This window comes from Saccopteryx leptura, chromosome 7, assembly GCF_036850995.1.
Source record: "Saccopteryx leptura isolate mSacLep1 chromosome 7, mSacLep1_pri_phased_curated, whole genome shotgun sequence".
Classification (NCBI taxonomy): domain Eukaryota; kingdom Metazoa; phylum Chordata; class Mammalia; order Chiroptera; family Emballonuridae; genus Saccopteryx; species Saccopteryx leptura.
In genome coordinates, this window is record NC_089509.1 from 83,099,145 (window position 1) to 83,122,447 (window position 23,303).

Genomic DNA, 23,303 nt, shown 5'->3' on the forward strand with positions numbered 1-23,303 from the left:
AGACAGACTCCCGCATGCGCCCGACCGGGATCCACCAGGCATGCCCACCAGGGGCGACACTCTGCCCACCAGGGGGCGATGCTCTGCCCATCCTGGGCGTCGCCATGTTGCGACCAGAGCCACTCTAGCGCCTGGGGCAGAGGCCACAGAGCCATCCCCAGCGCCCGGGCCATCTTTGCTCCAATGGAGCCTTGGCTGCGGGAGGGGAAGAGAGAGACAGAGAGGAAAGCGCGGCTGAGGGGTGGAGAAGCAAATGGGCGCTTCTCCTGTGTGCCCTGGCTGGGAATCGAACCCGGGTCCTCCACACGCTAGGCCGATGCTCTACCGCTGAGCCAACCGGCCAGGGCTCAGCAGATCTTTAACCAGGACATTGTTGTCTTTTGTCATTTACAGTTACTGTTTTACTCTGACACTTTTGCAAAAGTGATATTCCTGGAAAGCTCCCTAAAGCAGTGGTCCCCAACCCCCAGGCCGCGGACCGGTACTGGTCCATGGGCCATTTGGTACTGGTCAGCAGAGAAAGAATAAATAACTTACATTATTTCTGTTTTATTTATATTTAAGTCTGAACGATGTTTTATTTTTAAAAAATGACCAGATTCCCTCTGTTACATCCGTCTAAGACTCACTCTTGACACTTGTCTCGGTCACCCTAAAGGCCAGTCCGTGAAAATATTTTCTGACATTAAACTGGTCTGTGACCCAAAAAAGGCTGGGGGCCACTGCCCTAGAGTACTCTTGACCACTGACACCCCTGTCACATTACAAGATGCTGAAGAATCTCAGGTGCATATTTCACACTGAAGGCGCTCCACCTAATGTCTGGTCCTGTGTAGACACTAGAGACCTCAGAATCAAACTGACTAGGGACAGAAGGGGCTGACATTTCTTTCCATTCTTCCTTCCCTCACTGTTCACATATTTTATAATTTTTACACCATAAAAGTCTTTATGATTCTTTTGTCTACTTTGTGCCTTGCTCTGGCCTGGAAAGATAATACCATTGTTCACATATCTCACGCCATTACACAGGAAGGTGAACCTTCAAATGACTGTTGGATTTACTACAAGTTGGTGATCCTGTAGTTTTTGCCTGTCACTAACTTTTCTCTGATTTTTTTTTTTTTTTTTTTTTTTTTTTTTTGTATTTTTCTGAAGCTGGAAACGGGGAGAGACAGTCAGACAGACTCCCGCATGCGCCCAACCGGGATCCACCCGGCACGCCCACCAGGGGCAACGCTCTGCCCACCAGGGGGCGATGCTCTGCCCCTCCGGGGCGTCGCTCTGTCGCGACCAGAGCCACTCTAGCGCCTGGGGCAGAGGCCAAGGAGCCATCCCCAGCGCCTGGGCCATCTTTGCTCCAATGGAGCCTCGCTGCGGGAAGAGAAGAGAGAGACAGAGAGGAAGGAGAGGGGGAGGGGTGGAGAAGCAGATGGGCGCTTCTCCTGTGTGCCCTGGCTGGGAATCGAACCCGGGACCTCTGCAGCCAGGCTGACACTCTACCATTGAGCCAACTGGCCAGGGCCTTTTTCTCTGATTTTTAATGCCTCAGTTTCTCAGGAACAAGCTTACTGGATAAATATTTCTGGGGGTACAGAGACACTGTGACATGAAATACATGCACAGGTCAACCGGCTTAAAGAAGTAGCTCCTCTTTAGGATCATTTCTTGACTTATTTGATGCCAGTTGGTTTAGTTCATGGGAACCCTGGCTCAGGAGCACCCTGAAAACCTTAGGAATTTTTTTTACTATTAATAAGTACTATCTCCTTGGTCTGTTGTGTGTTCTCTCAAGGTCATCAGCCAACCAACAAACGGTCTCCCTCCAAGTGGAATGCTGACCTTGACACCCTATCCTGTGAATACACACCGAGACCCAGAGAGGAAATGGTAACTGAGAATAACTTGCACCACCAGTTTTGACTAAACCTCTTGCTTGACCAAAGGTTGATCAAGGTGGAAGGGTGAGGGGGACTGTCAATTGATTTTACTTTATTTAACCTTTCCTTGGTAGGTAGGCCAGGCCTCACTGATCCTGGGAAACTATGTCAGCAAACAAAAACTTAAGCTTTAGGTATCATGATTTTGTAAATGCTCCACATGCCCCCAAATTAGACCATTTGGTAACCAATATGTATGTGATCACCCAGTTACCGGGGTGACTGCCCCGCTCCTATGATAACTCAAATAAGGCCAGATGTGTAACCCCAGCCAATCAGCTATTCTTTTTTTTTTTTTTTTCTGAAGCTGGAAACAGGGAAAGACAGTCAGACAGACTCCCGCATGCGCCCGACAGGGATGCGCCCGGCATGGCCACCAGGGGCGACGCTCTGCCCACCAGGGGGCGATGCTCTGTTGCGACCAGAGCCACTCTAGCGCCTGGGGCAGAGGCCAAGGAGCCATCCCCAGCACTCGGGCCATCTTTGCTCCAATGGAGCCTCGGCTGCGGGAGGGGAAGAGAGAGACAGAGAGGAAGGAGAGGGGGAGGGGTGGAGAAGCAGATGGGCGCTTTTCCTGTGTGCCCTGGCCGGGAATTGAACCCGGGACTTCTGCACGCCAGGCCGACGCTCTACCACTGAGCCAACCGGCCAGGGCCTAATCAGCTATTCTTACTCATTCCCTTCCTCATTTTCTACTTTATCCTGTAAAAGCTCCCTGCCTTGCACCCCACTTGCAGGTCTCTGAACTCTTGTGAATGGACACTGCCTGCTTCGTAGTGTGTACGAGTTTGTTCACAGCACCTAAATTGTCTTCTTTACCATTTTAACAGTTCTAATGGCACACGCTCACTTCCTCAGGACTGTTACATCCAAGAACGAGTTGACTGCATACCGTTTATGTAAGGAAGGCATCGTGTGAGGTGTACTGGGGGAAACCAAACTGAAAAAGACATGGCTCCTTTAGACTTAACATCACTTCTACCCTTTATCCCACATCCCTTCTTTATCAACCCACTTTATGGCTCCAATATCTTTGCCGTCAAATGATCAGCTTCCTATGAAGCCCAGAGACAAGGTGACGAGAAAGCACTCCCAAGTCTTAGTCCCCACACCCCTGACCATGGTTGCCTAGGTGACATGGTCTCCTAGGTGACCACGGCCCACCAGGCTGACCACCGAAGTCTGACTTAAAGTCAATGCACAATCTGAACAATGTTTCGCACCATGAGAGTGAAACAAAAACTACATCTATCGAAAAAAATATATATAACATATGAAGAATAGAGAATGACAATATATGAAAAATCTTCCTGGTATAAAATGTCTTTCTAATTAATAGGCACATTGTCGCTAGCCGCAACTTATTTTTAGAATTTGGCTGACGAAGGTGAAGTACATCTGAAGAGCTCTTCACGTGGGTGGCGTGGGGTGTGTCTGTCAGTCTACCACTTCCAGTACTTCCCCTCAGGTGGTATGTGGGTCACCTTGGAACCGCAGCAGTCCACAAAGATCTCCTGGGAAATCTTAACCTTAGGGACCGCACTTTGCTGTCAGACCTATTTGCCTTTAGCAAATGGAATACAATGGTCTTATCTGTGATGTGAAAGCTCTATCCTTCCCTAAAAGGCAACAGCCCTCTGCATAGTTAAAAGAATCAAAGCAACACGGGTACTTCAGCATTTCTACTTACATTGCACAGTGCAGTGGAGTAAAGGGATTGCCGACAAATTTGCGAAAACATTTTTGCTCCAAAAGTACCTCTATACAGTTTTCATTACCTGCAAGGAAGCAAATGAATTTAGAGAGTTTCCACAAGAGAAATTTTGTTCAAAACACAATCAATTTTTTTGTGTGTGATTAAGTATTGAATTCTAGCTTATGAATTTTCCTGCGTTGGCTGAATGTTCATTCTCCATGGAATAAAATTCACAAAATGTCAAAACATTATTAACTGTGCTCACAGGTGTTCCAAGACATAATGAAGAAACAAAACAATGAGAAGGTCATATGGTCTGGTGCAAAGAGACACGCAAGAGACCTGTTTGCAAGCAGAACAGATTCTATATTATGCTCAGCTCTGGCGAGATAGACACCTAACATACCTCAGTTTGCCTGTATTTACAATAGAAATTTCCCTTTCGCCATATAAATAGGTTCACTTATAATTATGTCCCCTCGTGAAGGGGAGAAGATGTGGTTGACAGGAAAGGGTATCTGAGACAATGAGTGGAACACGAATACACTGTCTACGTGTTTAAAATGGCACCAAGACCAGTTCCTGGCAAACATGTGCCCGATAAGTATTTTTCAAAATTAAGTAGAGCAATGAATATGAGAAATTATTTTCAATAAAATGACAAGTAGTTTTCAAATCAACTGAATTTAAGTTAACTAATGCCCCAGCTCTGTTAGTTTACTTGTTGTGTGATCTAAGGCACCTCCTTTGGAATCTGAAGCCTCAATTTCTCATATATAAAAAAATCAGACTGGAAAGACTTTGCCTTAGTGATGCCACAGGATGACGGGAGCTTTACTTGATAAAGGACCTGAATGTGGCTTGTGAACGACAAAACAGCAAAGCTATTTGGCTTTAGAGTATAAAGTGCTGTTCTGAAACCTCTTCTGGGCTGAACTCAGTGCTAAATTAGTTAGAGCTCTCTGATGATCTACATCAGAATAATGTAGATCAGAGCATTTTCAGGATTAACCCTTTGAGTAGTGAGATTTTGTTAATCCTTTTGAGTGAGGACGTACGTGAACATTCGTACTATTCAAAGGGTTAAAACACAAATCAAACCTTCCACCTATAAAAGAAAAGTGAAGCTGCTTTTAGGAAGATTAAAAAAAACATGAAGTAATGAATCAAAAAATCGCCTAGCACCTGACCTGTGGTGGCGCGGTGGATAAAGCATCAATCTGGAATGCTGAGTCGCCGGTTCAAAACCCTGTACTTGCCTGGTCAAGGCACATAGTGGAGTTGATACTTCCTGCTCTTCCTCCTCTCTCTAAAATGAATTTTTAAAAAAAATCCCCTACCTACGCTTAGCTTTCCAACTATATCCAACACTCATTTGATTACTTCTAATCCTCTCTGAGTTTGAACACCCCCAGAGGAGCTGAGGGAAGCATCACACACAATGTTCCTTGGAGGCTACATGAATCCCAATTTCAGGGTCTATGTAGATAGGACTGGGATCCTTGAGCAACTTACGGTGTTTCCAAGTGCTCAGTGAAGGGAATTCTGGGAAGATGGGAGTTCGAACCTGGGGCCCTGGCAGAAGGCTGCACTGGGACCGTTGAGGAGAGGACTGCTCCTCTCCCCCGGCTCGCCCCTGGAGAGGCCCAGAGCAGAGCCTGCCATCAGCCCCGCCCCTCACTTCAGAGGAGAGCATGTGGTCTGGAGCGTCTGCCACCTGCCATTCTAACCAACACTCCTTCTTCCTCATCTTCCTCCTCCTGTCAGAGAGGTCTCAGAGCTCGACCTACAAGGGGGTTAGGGAGCCCTTATCAATTAGCAGGTAAAAAGTCACACTTCTCCAGTGGCAGAGACAGAACAAAACCAAGCTGAGCAAGTAGAAAATCGGGCTCTTACTGAGATCAGAGCCAATGAAAACAGAGGCTGTAATGAAAATGAAATGAAATGTTTTACAGCACTCCAAAAACCTTTCTGGACCTAGTCATCATAGTATAACACAAGAATTGAAAATGGAAAATAAAATTATAGAAGCAGAATAGGTGATATATGGCAGATAGCCATATAAACTTCGGGGCAGAAGACCTTAAGAAAGACTGGAAACCTAGATCCTACAGAATAAAAATGTGACAGATTCAACTACACAAAAGTTCACGACTTCTGCATGGAAAAAGACATCATTAACAAGGAATAAAGACAAATGACAAACTGAGAGAAAATATCTGTAATACACGTAACACAGAGGATTAACGGCTCTAGGACAAGGTGCTCCAACAAACGTATGAGAAAAGATAAAAGTCAAGAGAAAAAATAAACAATAGATGGATAAGTTAATTTCCAGAGGAGAAACTACAAATAAATAAATACACTATTACACAGGGAAACATACTAAATAATAAGATAACCTTTTTTGCTCTTCAAATTTACAAAAGTGAAAAAGATATCATCCTGGGCTAGCAAAGGCTTGGGGAAATAGTAAGTTTTATACACATGTTTGGTGGATTAATAAAATACCTCCGTTTTGCAAGGTAATATGGTATAATTTATTAATATTAAAAATATATACATGTCCTCTTATCAATAATTTCACTTCTGGAAACTTATCTGACAGAATTTAAGGTACCTAATATGAATATACATACCACAGCATTGTCTGTAAGAGGAGGAAACCCGAAAACAATCTGAATGTCCTTCAACAGGGACTCAGTAGAATAAATAATAGATTCTGATATACACACACATCCATATTTATCTGCTATGAAATATACCACTATTAAGATCAGTCATAACTGATACATAATAACTAGTAAGGATTTCTGCAGTAAAATGTATATAGAAGTAGATATGAACAAAACTAAGTCCATCTTTGTGTCCTGGATTTCTTTTATGCTGTGACTGACCTTTGATCAACCTAACCGTCCTTAGGAAGCATATCAAAGCCTCTAGTTGATGATTATCTCTGTTCCATAAAATGTACCATAAATACTTTTGTTAGTAACAGCCAGAATGGCATGACAACCATGATAAATATGAAACTGGGGATAGTGTTGATTATAAACCATTCTCCATCACAAGACCACCAGGAGGTACGGCCTCCGGTGCATACTGCATTCTTTGTTGCTTTGTCTTGTCGATCATTAGCACCCGAGTTGTACCATAAATAAAAGTACCTTACCAGGGGTCTTAGTAGAGACTAATTTGCACAGAGTTCTAGAGGGTCACCTGTCTGCTCTGACCCTACATCCCTATAAGGAAGTTACCCTATAATAATTTATCATATTTTATGGAATTGCCTGTATCATTCTTCTCTCTGAAGATACCTCTTTGTTACGGTGGCCATTATACCTTTGCCCCACCATGTGTTAAGTAAACAATAGCAAAAAAGAAAGCTATAGAATGATACTTGTTATATGATTCTAGTTTTAAAAAAGATGCACATATATTTTTATTTGTTTATATTCTCAAGAAAAAAAGTATAAAGGTACACACCAAATTACATCAGAAAGTGAGTTTGGAAACAGACTTAATTTTACTTTAGATATGTCTGTATTTTTGAAATGTTATGATTAACATGTATTTTGTTTTTACTCACATGAGTGAAATAAAAAATATTTTAAATATTCTGAATTGGAAGTACAACAAAATAAATGGGAAGTGAGATATAAAAAAGAGATGCCGGCCCTGGCCGGTTGGCTCAGTGGTAGAGCGTCGGCCTGGCGTGCGGGGGACTCGGGTTCGATTCCCGGCCAGGGCACATAGGAGAAGCGCCCATTTGCTTCTCCACCCCCCCCTCCTTCCTCTCTGTCTCTCTCTTCCCCTCCCGCAGCCAAGGCTCCATTGGAGCAAAGATGGCCCAGGCACTGGGGATGGCTCCTTGGCCTCTGCCCCAGGCACTAGAGTGGCTCTGGTGGCGACAGAGTGATGCCCCGGAGGGGCAGAGCATCGCCCCCTGGTGGGCAGAGCGGCGCCCCTGGTGGGCGTACCGGGTGGATCCCGGTCGGGCGCATGCGGGAGTCTGTCTGACTGTCTCTCCCCGTTTCCAGCTTCAGAAAAATACAAAAAGAAAAAGAAAAAAAAGAGAGATGCCAAAAGACAAATCACTTACCCGGCAGTCTGACTAGTAGGCAACTATGACAGATTATTACATCAGATATATATTATTGGTTTTAGCTATATTATTTAAATTCATTGTAGGATCACTGGTTATATCATGTAGATCAGAAACCCTGATTAAACCTGGTTATTCAGTTCATCAGAAATTCTGATTAGGAGTTATATGTTATAATTAACATAAAGGGAAAAAGTGAATTTTTATCTCATTAGAGTACTGTGGTAGGAAATAATACTGGGAAATAAAACGTACTTTGGATGCAGAAAGCCTGTGTATCAAAGTTATGCAGCATTCTGCTACCTTCTCACCTCCACTGAGATCACAGGGGTGCTGGGTTCACAGGATGCTTACTGGAATCGGTCACATGACAATCAACTCACCGTTGTAACAAGCCCAGTGCAGCGGTGTGTAGCCTTGGTTATCTTTGAAAGAACAGTCTTCCTCAGAAAGTGCCATCTGCAGCAGCTCGCTCAGCCACGTGGCGTGGCCACGGGCAGCTGCGTAATGCAAAGGTGTCCTCCCTCTGGAGTCTTTACAGAGGATCGACACTTCTTGTTCCAGCAGCATTTGCACACATTCCTCATGGCCCGTCATAATCTGATACATGGCAGTTATAAACAGAAAACACATTTCAGAAAGGCAGAAGGCTCAGTTAAGTGAGGCTGGGCTCTGAATAAGAGGAAGAAGACGCCTGGGCCCGAAGGGACGTAAGGTCGGCCCTGCTTCAGAAGAGAGAGACAGGGCAACCCAGCAAGATTCACAGCAGAAACATCTGTGTGAACATCAGCATTCTGGAAACATCTCTGGACTCTCCAAACATAACCATGAAAGGTATCATGATATAGTGGAAAACATCAGTTCTAGAATTGGGAAGGTGTGAGTTAAATCCTGGCTTCTTCTGGTAAAACTTGGACAAATCAATTCACCTCTCTGTGTCTCATTTCATTTACCTTCAATGGGAATAGTAACAATGACCCCACAGGTTGTTGGGAGGACTAGTAAGATATGTAAAAGCCCATAGCCTGTTGCATGACTCATAGGAAGTACTTAAGAAACGAGAACTGTGATTATGGCTTTAGAGTTCCTCTTCTCTTCATTAACCACGGTGTTCAGCACCAGCCCCAAATAACACTTTTATTCCTGCTTTTGTTCGAGTTAGTTTCCTTGACATGCTTTAAAAAACAATTCAGCAGATGTGTACAAAGAATTGTCCACAGGACACGTATTTCAGCAGGATACGTATTTCAGGTATAGAATGGGTCAACATTATTAATAAAGAGCAACTAGAAATAGCATGACTATTCAAAACTAAGTAATCACTGAAATAAATTATGACATCTGCACACAATGGACCATTAAAAATGATGCAGCAGGAAAATATTTACTAAAAATATTACTGGGACAACTTTCCTGATTTTCTAAAAGGAAAATAAGTGGGTTAAGTAGTATCTTCAGTATTCTCTATTTAAAAGAAATTTAAAGTAAATCTATATACAAAAAAAATAAGATTGGGTATATAAACCAAAAGAATGGTTTATCTCCAGGAGGTAAGATTACTCGTGATTGTGATTTTCTGCTCTGTGCTTTAAAAGAATATATTTTGCAAAATTTCTATGATGCACACGTATTTTGTAATCAAAAAGCAGAACCAATTCTACCAGTAGTAGGAGTTCACATATTATCTATTATCACAATTTAACACAAAATCTCAAGAGCGGGACCTAAGAATATCTCCCATTAGTTTACTTTTGCAAAAGATTTTGTAATTTCTTTTAGAACGACTGAGATTAATTGGTTATCCTAGGAAACAGTCTTTTTACTGAAAATTCATATGGGGAAGTAAAAGAAGAACCGTGCTCAATTAAAGATTTGCTTGCCCAGAGCTGAGGGCCAGGTACATACCCCTCTGTGTAAAGCTGTGCATCCCATGATGTCAACAGCATCGACATTTGCTTCCTTTTCAAGTAATAATGAAACAGCATCGATGTGTCCATATGCTACCGCGAGCATCAGTGGGGTTCTAGGCAGAGAGATAAATCGGGCCTTTTAGAAGGGTAAAAAAAATACTCCTCACTTCAAGGGGGAGGACCACCTTCTCTTTGTCTCTCTGTCACTTTGTCACTCTCTCTTCTTGACAGTGGCTTGATATTTTTGAGTGCCCCCAATTTGCTGTATGCTACTTGGAACAAGCTATCTGCCTCTGGTGGTTAACGGCCACACGGAATGGTGTCAGAGGGGTGATTAGTATGGGTGGGGCAGGGAAACGTTCCTTCTCAAGATGTTCATTTTAATTCTACAATTTTTAAAAGTACGTAGCATTGACTAAATCTCAACTGAGTAGGGAGTGTGCGTGCGTGCGTGCGTGTGTGTGTGTGTGTGTGTGTGTGTCAGACCCTTTTGCTTCTATCAGAGTAGTTCCACTTCCCTGGTTTTCTGTGTTGGTCTTTGTCAATATTTCATTTGAACGAAGCTTCACTGCCTTAAAGAAAAGTCAGACAAATCTAGAGAACAGAACAGAGTGCTGGAGTCCAGAAGGGGAGGTGCTAATTCTGACTGCTCATATATCTGGCGCCAACTCATCTATGTGGCGCGAGGCACCAGTGCTCTTCGCTCTGCATTTCCTATTTGCAAGAGAAGACTGGGTGTAGGAATGAGCTAGCAGATGGGAAGGGCTTTGGAAAGAATAAAAATATAAAAGAATTTTATGATTGAGATAACTTTTGAGGTCATTGCCATTATTAATTTTAATATGGGAATGTAGTAGCTTCAAAAGGGGGTAAAATGTTGAGAAAGAAGAAATAAGATTATTTTTAAAAGGACAGGATCCATGGCCACAGACATAAAAAGTCGGCTCTTTTTCATCAAGACACACACACACCACACATACTTTTCTCAGATATATGGATATATATTCTCTAGCACAAAGCCACCTCATTATTCTAGGATTCTCATTCATAAATTTCACCCAAACATATACCCCCCAAAACTAAAATTCAGCAGTCAGCCCTCATAGCTGCTTAACAAATTATCCAGTGACCTGTCGTGATGGAAATGTCACCCCCACACCAGCTGTGGGGACACTTACTGTCCTTTGGCATCTTTCACGTCCACCACTCCTGGGTTGTCTGCAATTTCCAGTAACAGCCGCAAACACAGTGTGTGACCATTAATTACTGAAAAAAGAAAATAATGACATTCTTTTGACAGAGCAGCACTATTATATTATATATATTCATCCAAAGTGAAATTTATTTGGACTTGAAATCATTGGTTTTCACTTGTTGCCGACAGATATCCCCAGGTTTCCAGCTGCTGCTGGGCACAGGGTGTTCACTGTTTATTTCACTAATCCGTCCTTTCCTTTCTCCCTATCAGGGCACTCTGGGCCTTACCTAACTGTTCCCTGGTTCATGTACTGGGGGTTATTTTCCCTTAAACACGATGTCCTTTTTCAAAATCACTTTGAATGAGATTGGTCATTTCTCTCCACTTTCCAGTTACTCTTTTTGTTCCTCTGAGAGAGTCACCTCACACTGCATAATCCTGTGACCAGCCAGCCTCGAGAAAGAAAGGAGGGGCAGGAGGAAGGAGAGGAGGGGGCGGAGGGAGCAGGAATAGGATGGGAAGGGGAGAGAGAAGAGGGGAGGAAACCAAGGGGAGGGGAGGAGAGGAATAAAGGGGGAAAGGGACAGAAGAGGGGAGGAAGAGAGCAAACAGGTCCTGCTTCTCTTTCCCTCTCAGCCATTGTACATTCAAGTAACAGTTCTGATTGATTAGCAGTGACTTAAAAGCACACCTCGAAGCCAGAAAGGTTTCTCATTGCTCACTGACTGACCAGACTGGCTGCCTGTGGCTGCCCCTCTGTCCCAGAGTTCCTCAGACCACAGCCAGTTGTTTCTCTGCCTGACAGTCTCTCCAGCATGCTGGGGGGTGGAGGCAGGGCAAGGGGGCTCTCCATTGGCCTCACACCCAAGTCCCCTCCATCCCTGCTCTTTCCTCTCTTTTCCTGCCAAGCTCTGACTCCAGAGCTTCCCGGGCATAGCAAGTCCTTGCTCCCAGTCACCCAGCAGATGTAGTAGGAGGTGGCAACGGGCAGGAGATGCAGCCAGACACTCTGTTGCCTGTGACCAGCTAGAGTGCAGTACAAGGGCGCACCCTTGTGTGCAGGAGGCATGATGCTTCTTTTAGGAATGGGTGCTTTGGGCACTGGGAAGTAAACCTCCTAGGATGACAATCCCTGGAGCAAAGTGGGGTGTGTGTGTGTGATAAACTACTTCCTCCAGCTTGTTGAATGCAACTCACAGCCTTACAATAGGCATGGCTTTACACTCAGGGAGTAGGATGAGAACAAGTAGTGTTTACATTTCAAGACATGACCTTCTCTCTTCTCTAAACAATGAGAACACTATAATATACGTTGCATTTACCTTGCTGTGGATGTGGAGAGAGAAGGGAACAGATGCAGCTATTTGGGTCAATGACGGCTCGTATAAGAGCTGTATTTTATGTTCCTTGGTATTGCATGCCAGTCATGAGAGAATGGTAATTTAATAATGACACATTTTTCAGGAACAATACATATTAAAATTAGCTCATATTTATTGACACCACTCAAATTAACTGTAGGAATAATGTCCGCATTTTGTAGTTCGTTGCATTCAGCACATTCTCAGCAACATCCTATTTATGTACCGTATTTCCCCATGTAGAAGATGCTCCCAAGTATAAGACGCACCTTAATTTTGGGGCTGGAGATTTGGAAAATAAATGTATTACATAAAGTTATTGAACTCAAGTTTTATTCATCACAAAATTTGTACAACTCCTCATCGTTGTCAAAAAAGCGGGAAATGCAAGAAAAAGAACTACAACCACTGTATAAGACGCACCTAGTTTTTAGACCCCAAATTTTTCAAAAAAGGGTGAGTCTCACTCATAGATGGGGAAAGACGGTATGTCAGGAGGAAATTTTGGGGACTGAATATAGGCAATATATTCTTGTTGCTGTTGGGTGTTTGTTTGTTTTAAACAGTCCATTAAATCTGTTACCACTGGTACCTACTATATGCAAGTAGTTTAATGTATGCTCAAAAGGAAGTGATTAACAGGGCTGACAGCTAAATTCAGCGGGCAATGGGTTCATAAAGTGGAGGAGGTACCGGGGAGTTTGATTGATGCCTCTTTCTGTATCAATTTGACATTCTTTACATGCTCATAATCGTAATAATTTCAAGGATATTTGATTTTTGGCTAAACAGAAAAAAGGGGGAAAAAATCATCTGAGTTCATATCACTGTTCCAGTGTGTTGGAGAGCAAACCAATTTCTACAGCCGTGCTTTTTATTTGGGGTGGGGGGGCAGTGAACTGCAGCTTTCTCAACTGAGCTAATAGCCCTCTGGTAAATATAAGTCCCCCTTATTGTTAAAGTTTAGCTAAATGAGAATTTTTGTTGGCTTCCTACATTACTATATTTTCCCCAATTGCCTTCCAGCAAAAAAAATGCTAATATCTCCTTAGCTGTGCCCTGCCATGTCCAGCTTTGTCTTAGACTAGCTCAGCCTCTCCCTCACTATGAGTGACAGCCATTTTTCATGCTGCTCAAAGACCACAACTGTCATTGCGGTTAGCTGTGCCAAAACCTCTAACATCCATCCTGACTCCTGCTTTTCACAGTATTCCCAGGATTTGAAACAACAAAAAACAGTTGGCTTTTCAAATGAGTTGTAAAAGATTCTGGATGAGCAAATTCTTAAAGCACAGGCTAAAGCTTCCACATAGCGGACATTTTGTGGCGTTCAGAGTCAAATGACAGCCTGTGTTATTAAATAAATGATTTGAGGGAAATACAAAAGGAGTGAGTCTTCCTGACCACTAGGGGGCTCCATTAGACCACAACCTATGCAATGGCAAATAAGTGACGATTATTTTTCATTGTTTACCTGTTTACAAGAGCAATTTTCCACAATGAAAATAGGCCCTTTGTAATTGTCAGGAAGTACCTGATAATTACTTTCCGTGATGACAGGTAAGTAATATTTAGAAAGGACTAAATTTGAACTTTATAAAAATACCAAGGATATCTATAATATCAAAGTTTATAATACTTTATAATAATGCCAAAAAGACTAAGTGTGATAAGAAATAAGAATTTAGTAATTTAACCATACAAACTACCACTGATCTTCTGACTGAAGACTTTTCCAGGAATAATTGTTTCTAGGTAGATAAGCCACAGACATCGTTTTTTCTATCTCCATATTGTTTTTCTTCAGTGGTTTGGAAATTCAGAGATGTGGATGGAAATACTTATACAAAGCCTAACATTCTGAGAAAAATTTCCCAAGTAACAAGAGCATTAAGTCTTCTGAAAACTATCTTCACTCTTCTTCCTCAACACACTCATTTAATGGCGTAAGACAGTTACTTCTCATTATAAGACAACACTTACTATCCTGATCAAAAGTGGATGTCATTGAATTCCTAGCCCTGAAGGAATTTATGCCTTAGCTGCACTAGAGACTCTCCACATTACTTTTACACCTGTGTATATCTTGAGCCGTGTTCTGACACAGTCTCATTTTATGTATATTAGAGAAAAACCCCAGAAAGGCATTTTACTATATAGTTTTTGATATATACATGCAGTTTTTAAGAGTCTCTATTTTTACACTTGATACATCAAGAATTAGAGCAAATACTAAGAAGCATCATTTAGGCTGGCAGAGTGAGGTACTGATTAGATTGCTGTCTGATGACTCCTTTTATGAAACAGCCCTGAATCAAAATATCATGAATTTTATGCTTTAAAATGCTGTGTGATTTTGTTCAATGTAAGTTATCTGAAGATCACATTATATCTTGTCCCTTTTTTCAGAAAGTTCTGTGATAGCTATTGGCCAGAGGTTCTGAATTTTCTTTTGAGTTAAGAAGACCAGATGGAACACAGAAGATATTTAGAGCTGGGTTTATAGTACTGTACTCTGCACAATACAATTATATAATAATGTACATGTTATTTTACATTTGTTCAAATTCACAGAATGTGCAACACCAAGGGTGAACCCCAATGTAAACTATGGACTTGGGATGATTATGATGTGTCCATGTCAGTTTCATCAACTGTAACATATGTACCACTCTGGTGGGGATGTTGATGATGAGAGAGGCTATGCATGTGGTGGGGCGGGGGGTATATGTGAAATCCCTATACTTTCTTCTCAATTTTTCTATGAACTTTAAACTACTCTAAAAAAAAAAAAGTCTTTAAAAGAAAATGGAAAGAGCCCATCTGGCCAGAGAACACCAATCATCACAAAGTAGACAGTAAGTCAAGCATTTTGGAAGAGTGCAAGCCTATCTGATGTAGAAAGGAAATATTTTTAAAATTGGGATTAAATAAGATGCTGTCATCCTTTCATTCAAACTTAGAAGTGGGCCACAAAACTAGGGTAACCAGCCCTGACAAGACCTACCTGAGGCATGAAGTGGGGTTCTTTTGGTTACATTGTCTTTCACAAAGATGGATGCGCCCTGATTGATAAGTGCTTCCACACATTCTGTGTGTCCCTTAAAGGCAGCCAGATCCAGAGCAGTGCGGCCTTTCTCGTCCCTGATGTCCAGGTCCACCAGTGACTGCAGAAGGACTTCCAAGGCTTGATGGTGCCCATTGTAAGCCTGCGAAGAGAAAACCAATGACACAAATGCTCTCTCGCCTCAAATCCCACAACTTTCCAAATAAGGGGCTAAGCTTCCAAGGTTATAGATAGAGACCACCCCAAAAAGCATGTCAGAAAGACACCGGGCTAATTATGGAAACACAGGAAACCCAAGAGTTAGAATGAAAAATTATAATGCACAAAAATCAGTTATATATGAATTCCTTCAAGTACTTTTTCTTTTGTCAAATAATTTGCCCCAAGACACTAAATGTATTCATGTATTCTTGTTTTGTATCTACTGATCTACTAATCTAATGCAACTAGTAGCTGAGAAATTAATATATATATTTTTTAATTTATTTATTTATTTATATTTTTTACAGAGACAGAGAGTGAGTCAGAGAGAGGGATAGACAGGAACGAAGAGAGATGAGAAGCATCAATCATTAGTTTTTCATTGCGCGTTGCAACACCTTAGTTGTTCATTGAATGCTTTCTGATATGTGCCTTGACCGCGGGCCTTCAGCAGACTGAGTAACCCCTTGCTGGAGCCAGCGACCTTGGGTTCAAGCTGGTGAGCTTTTGCTCAAACCAGATGAGCCCGCACTCAAGCTGAAGACCTCTGGGTCTCGAACCTGGGTCCTCTACATCCCAGTCTGATGCTCTACCCATTGCGCCACCGCCTGGTCAGGCTTAATATATTCTTTTACCGGTCAGTTCAGTCCTAAACATATTGACATGATGGAATTTTTTTTTCCAGGAGATTTTGTTAAATCTGGAGAAAAATTACTACTAAAACCTTTCATACAGACCTTATTACAGTTCAACATTTTAATTTCTAACCATATGATCCTGGATGAGTTTTTTAATTTCACTTAGTTTGTTTCCTCACCTATAAAATGAGAGCAATAAAAGGTGCCTCCCAGGGAAGATGAAAAGAGATAAAATTGCACATGCTTTGTATACTATCTTGTATGTAGTTGATGCTTCCTCCTCTCTCCTTTACTTCTTCCATGGATTATAATGAAAACATAGAAAACAGTATGGAAATGTGTCCTATGCACTAATGCCAAGTTCAGACTTAGTCCGAGGTCCTACGCTATGTTAAGGTTCAGAGCCTTCACACTACTAAAAAACAAAATCAAAAGTCTGAAAGATGATTTTTATTAAATCTATAAGGTAAACAATATATATGTACACACAAGGCAAAGGAGACTGAAATAAAGACAAGAAAAGATGATAAGAACACAGGGGCAAGGGAGCAGAAGGAGAAAGGCAGGGATGAGGGAACAGGAGGAGCAAGGGAAGGAAGTAAAGGAACTAGAGGAAAAGCCTGTCCCCCAGTGTCTTCAGCAGCCAAAGTTCCCTATCTCGTCTCTTGCACTTTTTATTTTTCTTCTGCAATGACTACTCAAGGCACAATTTATTTGAAAAAAGGCTTAGCACAGAAAAAATACTAATTTCCTTAATATACAGAGTTCTCTTACAAAGCATTTTAAAAACTAGAAATATGTGCCCTGGCCAGATAACTCAGTTGGTTAGAGCATTGTCCTGAAGCACAGAGGTTGTTGGTTCAATCCCTGCTCAGGGCACATACAGGAACAGATTGACATTCTCATCTCTCTCTCTCTCTCTCTGTCCCCCTTCTTCTCTAAAATCCATAAAATAAACATTTTTTTAAAAAAAACTAGAAAAATGTGCAAAGGGCGTAAAAAGGCAGCTCACATAAAAAGAAATACAAAACGTCAATAAATATAGGAATAATATGTATATATTATGGTGCTATATTTTAACTACCAGACTGGCAATGATTAAGTTTGGTCATGTCTGGTATTAGTTAAGAACAGTAGAAAAAAGCAATTTTATGCTCTGTTGGTGGGAATATAGATTAGTGAGACATTTGTGGAGAACACATTGACAAAAATCTATCAAAATAAAAAACTAAGTTGCAGACAGCACATATAACATGACCTCATTTATACAAAAAGCAAATATATCCAGATATACACATATCTGGATATATGTACACTTCTAAATTTGTAGCAAATTTTAGAAGATTACAAGAGAAACTAGTAACCTCTAGAAATGAGAGGTAAAGTTATGAATTTGAACTTTTTTCACTTTATCTTTTTAAAAATCATTTGAGTTTTTTCCTCAATTATATGTTAACAACAACAACAATGGCAAAGATCAGAGAAATTAAGAGTACTGATAGTTGTTTTAAAACTTTCTCATTACATTATCTTTGTGAATGATTATGGTCATTATGTTATTCATTAAACACACACACACATACACACAAACACACACCTAACATGAACTCATATGCTGATGAATCCAAAATTTATATCCCAGTTCCAACTTCTCCTTTTGCTTCTGGACTTGTATATTCAACTGCTTTTGATAGTTCCACTTGAATGTCTAACATGCATCCTAAGACTAACATGTTCCAGACCACATTCTTAATCTCCTCCCTAAACTGGCTCGACCTGCAGCCTTCCCCATCTCAGTAAATGGCAACCTTATTCTTCTCGTTGCCCAGGCCCAAAACTCTGGTGTCATCTTCATCTTCCCTCTTACTCCCAGGGTTCTAGTCTTGCACCAGGGCTCTGGGACATTAAGGCAAATGAGTGCTGAACAGTAGCTTCTTTCCACTCCCTTACTCCCCCTCTCCAACTGTGCCATGCCCTGGTATAGGAGGGACAGGCCTTCTGAGAGGAAGGGACACCTTTTGCTAACCACACAGAAGTGTCATCAGGTTCTCAAGCAGCTGGCAGGAGGCATCTACCATATCCCTTTTCTAATTCACATACAGGTGTTATGTGACCAGTAGTAGTTCTCAAGGCCATGATCATCTATCTCTACTTGCAAGCCATGATTGTCTCCCTTCTTTCTTTAAAATATATTCAGAATCTATCCAGTTCTCCCTACACCACTATCCTTTTTTCAGGATGATGGCAAAAGCTTCCTTTTTCATCCTTGTCCCCCCCCCCCCACTGCAATACATTATAGACACAGCCATCAGATGAAATCTCTGAACACCCAAGTTGGACATATTACTCCTTGATAAAAACTAGCATATAGCTTCTTCTCTCAATGATAAAAAATTTCAAAACTTTCCATGACCATTCAGGCCCTTTGGATTTGGCCTTCCTCCACCCTGGTCATCAGCACGTCTCCTCGCTTACTCGGTTCTAGCCACACGATCCTCCACTATGGTTAAATACATGCATTTCCTCCTCTGGGCTACTGTATCTATACTGGTTTCCTCTGTTTGGAGGGCTCTTCCCCAGAGAACACACGGCTTTCCTGGTACTCTTGCTTCAAACAATACCTTACCTGGAGGCTTCCCAGAGCACCTCTTTACAACAACCCTCCCCCTCCACCTCAGAACACCCCTAGACACTCTTTACCACACTGATCCCGCTTTATTTTATCTTCACAGCACTTTAGAAAAAAATGTTAAATACACTATATTAAAAACAAAGGCAAAAAACAAAACAAAACAAAAGCACTAAAAATTTCTCATTACAGGAAACAAAATTTGGCCCTCTCTGGTTGTTTCAGTGGATTGAGCAAGAACTTGGCGTGCAGCTGCCCAGGGTTTGATCCCTGGTCAGGGCACAGAGGAGAAGTGCCCACTCTCTCCCTCTCTCTTTCCCTTCTCTCCCTCTTTCCCTCTATGCTTGACTGGTTTGAGTGTCTTCCCCAGGCACTGAGGATAGCTCGGTTGATTCAAGCATTGGCTCCAGACGGGGATTGCCAGGTGGATCCCAGCTGGAGTGCATGCAGGAGGAGTATGTCTATCTCCCCTCCTCTCACTTAAAAAAAAAAGAAATAAAAAAGAAAAAATATTGTAATTATGTGTGGTGATGAATTTTAACAGACTCTGTGGTGATCATTTTATAGTGTATATATAAATATCAAATCACCACGCTGCACACCTGAAATGCAATACTATATGTCAATTAAAATTCAATAAAAAAGGCCCTGGCCGGTTGGCTCAGTGGTGGAGCGTCGGCCTGGCGTGCGGGGGACCCGGGTTCGATTCCCAGCCAGGGCACATAGGAGAGGCACCCATTTGCTTCTCCACCCCCCCCTCCTTCCTCTCTGTCTCTCTTCCCCTCCCGCAGCCAGGGCTCCATTGGAGCAGGGATGGCCCGGGCGCTGGGGATGGCTCCTTGGCCTCTGCCCCAGGCGCTAGAGCAGCTCTGGTTGCGGCGGAGCGACGCCCCAGAGGGGCAGAGCATCGCCCCCTGGTGGGCCAAGCGTTGCCCCTGGTGGGCGTGCCGGGTGGATCCCGGTCGGGCGCATGCGGGAGTCTGTCTGACTGTCTCCCCCCGTTTCCAGCTTCAGAAAAATACAAAAAAAAAAAAAATTCAATTAAAAAAAACCAAAACACACACACACACACCAGTAGTCAATACTCAAAACTTATTGCTTCCTAATTATTTTATTAGACTTTACAATTATCTATGCACTTGAGTTTGTTTACATCTCTTGTGTCTGTTTTGTGGAAACATCCTATTATAATGTGCTATTACACATCGGTTCATAGCACTTGCTATCTGTTACATATCTATTGATTTGTTTACTATTTATGACAGAAGAGCAGAGACATTACCCAGCCCTTCCATGGTCACACAGCCTTACATGGTGGAGCTGAGATCCAGACCACTCAGACCCCGGAGCCTGAGCTGTGGCCTTTCCATGAGCTTCTATGGAAATGTTGCAACAAGGCCAAAAGGTATATGTTTCTTTAGCTTTTTTTTTCTTTCCACAGAGTAATCCTAATAATGACAGACAGTGCTATGGACAGCAATCTACTGATAATGGAGACTCTCATATGCAACAAAATAGTCAGTAGGACAATATAAGAGTAATTTGAGGTTATCATGTTTAAATATCTGAAAAATAAAGGGAGGATTCAATTTTTGAAATGAAAATACAGATTGTTTTATAAAAGAGCATGAGTTAAAAATGTGGGAGATGAAACACCCTCAACAGAATGAACACATGGAAACCATTCATCCATTGAGGATGAGACAAAGCTGAAGGACCAATTATGAAAGTGGAGACCAATACTGAGGAAATTCTCAGAAGGCAGTGTAGAGAGACCAGAAGTGGGGATTTAAGAAACTTAGGAGCAAATGGAACAGAGACAGAGGTGGGGTCACAGGGAGCAGAGGGACAGCTGTCAGAGGGAAGGGGATGAGAGGATGGGATCAGAGAAGGTGAAGGGATTAGTGAAATTATATATACATAACACAGAGATATAGATAACAGGACAGCAAATCCTAGAGGGAAGGGGGAGAGGGAGTTAGGGAGAGGGGGACAAAGGGGATGTAATGAGGGGCACATGGTTGGGGTTGAGGGTCTTATTTGAGTGGGACACTTGAATCCATGTTAACACAGGAAAAAAATAAAAACATGGAAAAATTTTTTTAAAATAATTTATGTTTTAAAAGACTTTATTCATTTTTAGAAAGGAGAGAGAGAGAGGAAGGGAGAGGGCAAGAGAGAGAGAGAAGGGAGAAGAAGCAGGAAGCATCAACTCCCATTTGTGCATTGACCGGCAAGACCAAGGTTTTGAACCGGTGACCTCAGCGTTCCAGGTCGACATTTTATCCACTGCGCAACCTCAGGTCAGGCCGGAAGAAAAAAAAAAAGAAAGAAACTTAGGAATGAGAATGAGGAGGGCCAGCATTATATCTGTGGTGTGAAAATTAAAGAAGTGAGAATGCCATCTAGTAACAGATAAAGAGACCAATAATGAACATTTTAGAGATGAGGAAAGAACAACTAAGTGATAGGGTGCATGATTCAAACAAGGCCAAAAGGTGTGTGTGTATATTTCTTTAGCTTATTATAATAAGAAAATTTCCAACTTATACAATAAGATAGGATAATGTAATAAATACCTATGTATCTATCATCTATTCTCAGCCATTATCAACTCAGTCCACGGATGATTTAAAGCCAACTCAAGAGCACCTATAGTTTCTAAAGGGCTGTGGTAACAGGAGCATCTACCTCCAGGTGTAAATCAGTCGATCTCACCTGTGTTTGAGTCTGTGGCTTCCTTGAAAATTGACTTTGCATAACACCTCCCCTCATATTAAATTGTAATGGTAATGCCCTGGCCGGTTGGCTCAGCGGTAGAGCGTCGGCCTAGCGTGCGGAGGACCCAAGTTCGATTCCCGGCCAGGGCACACGGGAGAAGTGCCCATTTGCTTCTCCACCCCTCCGCCACGCTTTCCTCTCTGTCTCTCTCTTCCCCTCCCGCAGCCAAGGCTCCATTGGAGCAAAGATGGCCCGGGCGCTGGGGATGGCTCTGTGGCCTCTGCCTCAGGCGCTAGAGTGGCTCTGGTCGCAACATGGCGACGCCCAGGATGGGCAGAGCATCACTCCCTGGTGGGCAGAGCGTCGCCCCATGGTGGGCGTGCCGGGTGGATCCCGGTCGGGCGCATGCGGGAGTCTGTCTGACTGTCTCTCCCTGTTTCCAGCTTCAGAAAAATGAAAGAAAAAAAAAATTGTAATGGTAGTAACCATTGCAGCTTGTGTAGAAACCCTGACTTCCAGCAAAGGGAAATGGCTCCACACAGATAACAGCAGATTCTAGACACTATTTGCAAATCATGGTTCCTTCAGTGCCAGTTATTATTATGACAAAAATAGTAAACATTTACATTTCTGTCAATATGACAGCCTAGGAAAATACAATCAGCAGCTTATAAATTGCATGCAAATCTCCAAACCCTGATAGCTAACATATTTAGATTTAATAAAGAGAAGACTCACAGGGGAAAGAGAAACGTACTCAGGAAGGAAGCCAGTGTGGAGGCATCGGCGTTGTTCAGAACAGCAGTCACATCAGGGCACTTGAGTTAGGTGCTGACTTCAGAACTTGTCTCCTCTAAAAGACCCCGCAATTTCTCCTTTAAACCTCATAAGAGCCCTGGCCAGCTAGCTCAGTGGTAGAGCGTCGGCCTGTCGTGTGGAAGTCCTGGGTTCGATCCCTGGCCAGGGCACACAGAAGAAGCACCCATCTGCTTCTCCACCCCTCCCCCTCTACTTTCTCTCTGTCTCTCTCTTCCCCTCCTGCAGCCAAGGCTCCATTGGAGCAGCAATTGCCTGGGCGCTGAGGATAGCTCCATGACTTCTGCCTCAGGCGCTAGAATAGCTTCGGTCGCAGCAGAGCAATGCCCCAGAGGGGCAGAGCATCGCTCCCTAGTGGGCATGCCAGGTGGATCCCTGTTAGGTGCATGTGGGAGTCGGTACCTCTGCCTCCCCGATTCTCATTTCAGAAAAATACCAACCTCTCGCCCCAAAAAACCTCAAAACCTCATGACAAAAAGTAAATCTACTAGTATGCACTAAAGAGGCTTAATATAAAAATAAAATGAAGTGAACCCTGCTGGTAATTAGAAAAGCTTCAGAATTACAATCCATACTTTCTTCTACACCAGGTGCTTAAAGATCCTCTTCAAGATAGAATGTTTGAAAGTCCAGATTTACTTACAGAATCCTTTACTAGTTTACAGCTCTTGAATTTTAGTATGCATATGCATTACAATAGAGAATTGAAGACATACAATTAAGTACTAAACTTCAAGGGCAATATAAGAGGAATAATAAAGGTAACTTTGATTATACAAGAGCTATAATTTGCCTTCATACTTCAGAGCTTAACCTATTTAAAAAAAAAACTACCATATAGGCCCTGGCCAGTTGGCTCAGCGGTAGAGCGTTGGCCTGGCGTGCGGGGGACTCGGGTTCGATTCCCGGCCAGGGCACATAGGGGAAGCATCCATTTGCTTCTCCACCCGCCCCTCCTTCTTCTCTGTCTCTCTCTTCCCCTCCCACAGCCAAGGCTCCATTGGAGCAAAGATGGCCCGGG

General features: G+C 42.6%; 1 protein-coding gene and 1 non-coding gene across 15 annotated transcripts in view; one reads left to right on the forward strand and one right to left on the reverse strand.

The window, feature by feature from the left end:
- Positions 1-23,303, reverse strand: part of ANKRD44 (ankyrin repeat domain 44) — a 345,918-nt gene that overhangs the window by 17,105 nt on the left and 305,510 nt on the right. For all 14 annotated transcript variants that reach the window (XM_066346438.1, XM_066346434.1, XM_066346430.1 and 11 more), the window contains exons 18-22: positions 15,218-15,419; positions 10,830-10,917; positions 9,647-9,764; positions 8,125-8,341; positions 3,631-3,718 (exon numbers count right to left, since the gene is read on the reverse strand). In XM_066346438.1, coding sequence (XP_066202535.1) covers positions 3,631-3,718; positions 8,125-8,341; positions 9,647-9,764; positions 10,830-10,917; positions 15,218-15,419 — 713 coding nt within the window. The remainder of the gene's footprint in view (positions 1-3,630; positions 3,719-8,124; positions 8,342-9,646; positions 9,765-10,829; positions 10,918-15,217; positions 15,420-23,303) is intronic.
- On the forward strand, positions 22,359-22,434 carry TRNAD-GUC (transfer RNA aspartic acid (anticodon GUC)). The gene has a single exon. It is a non-coding gene; the product is annotated as a tRNA-Asp (tRNA).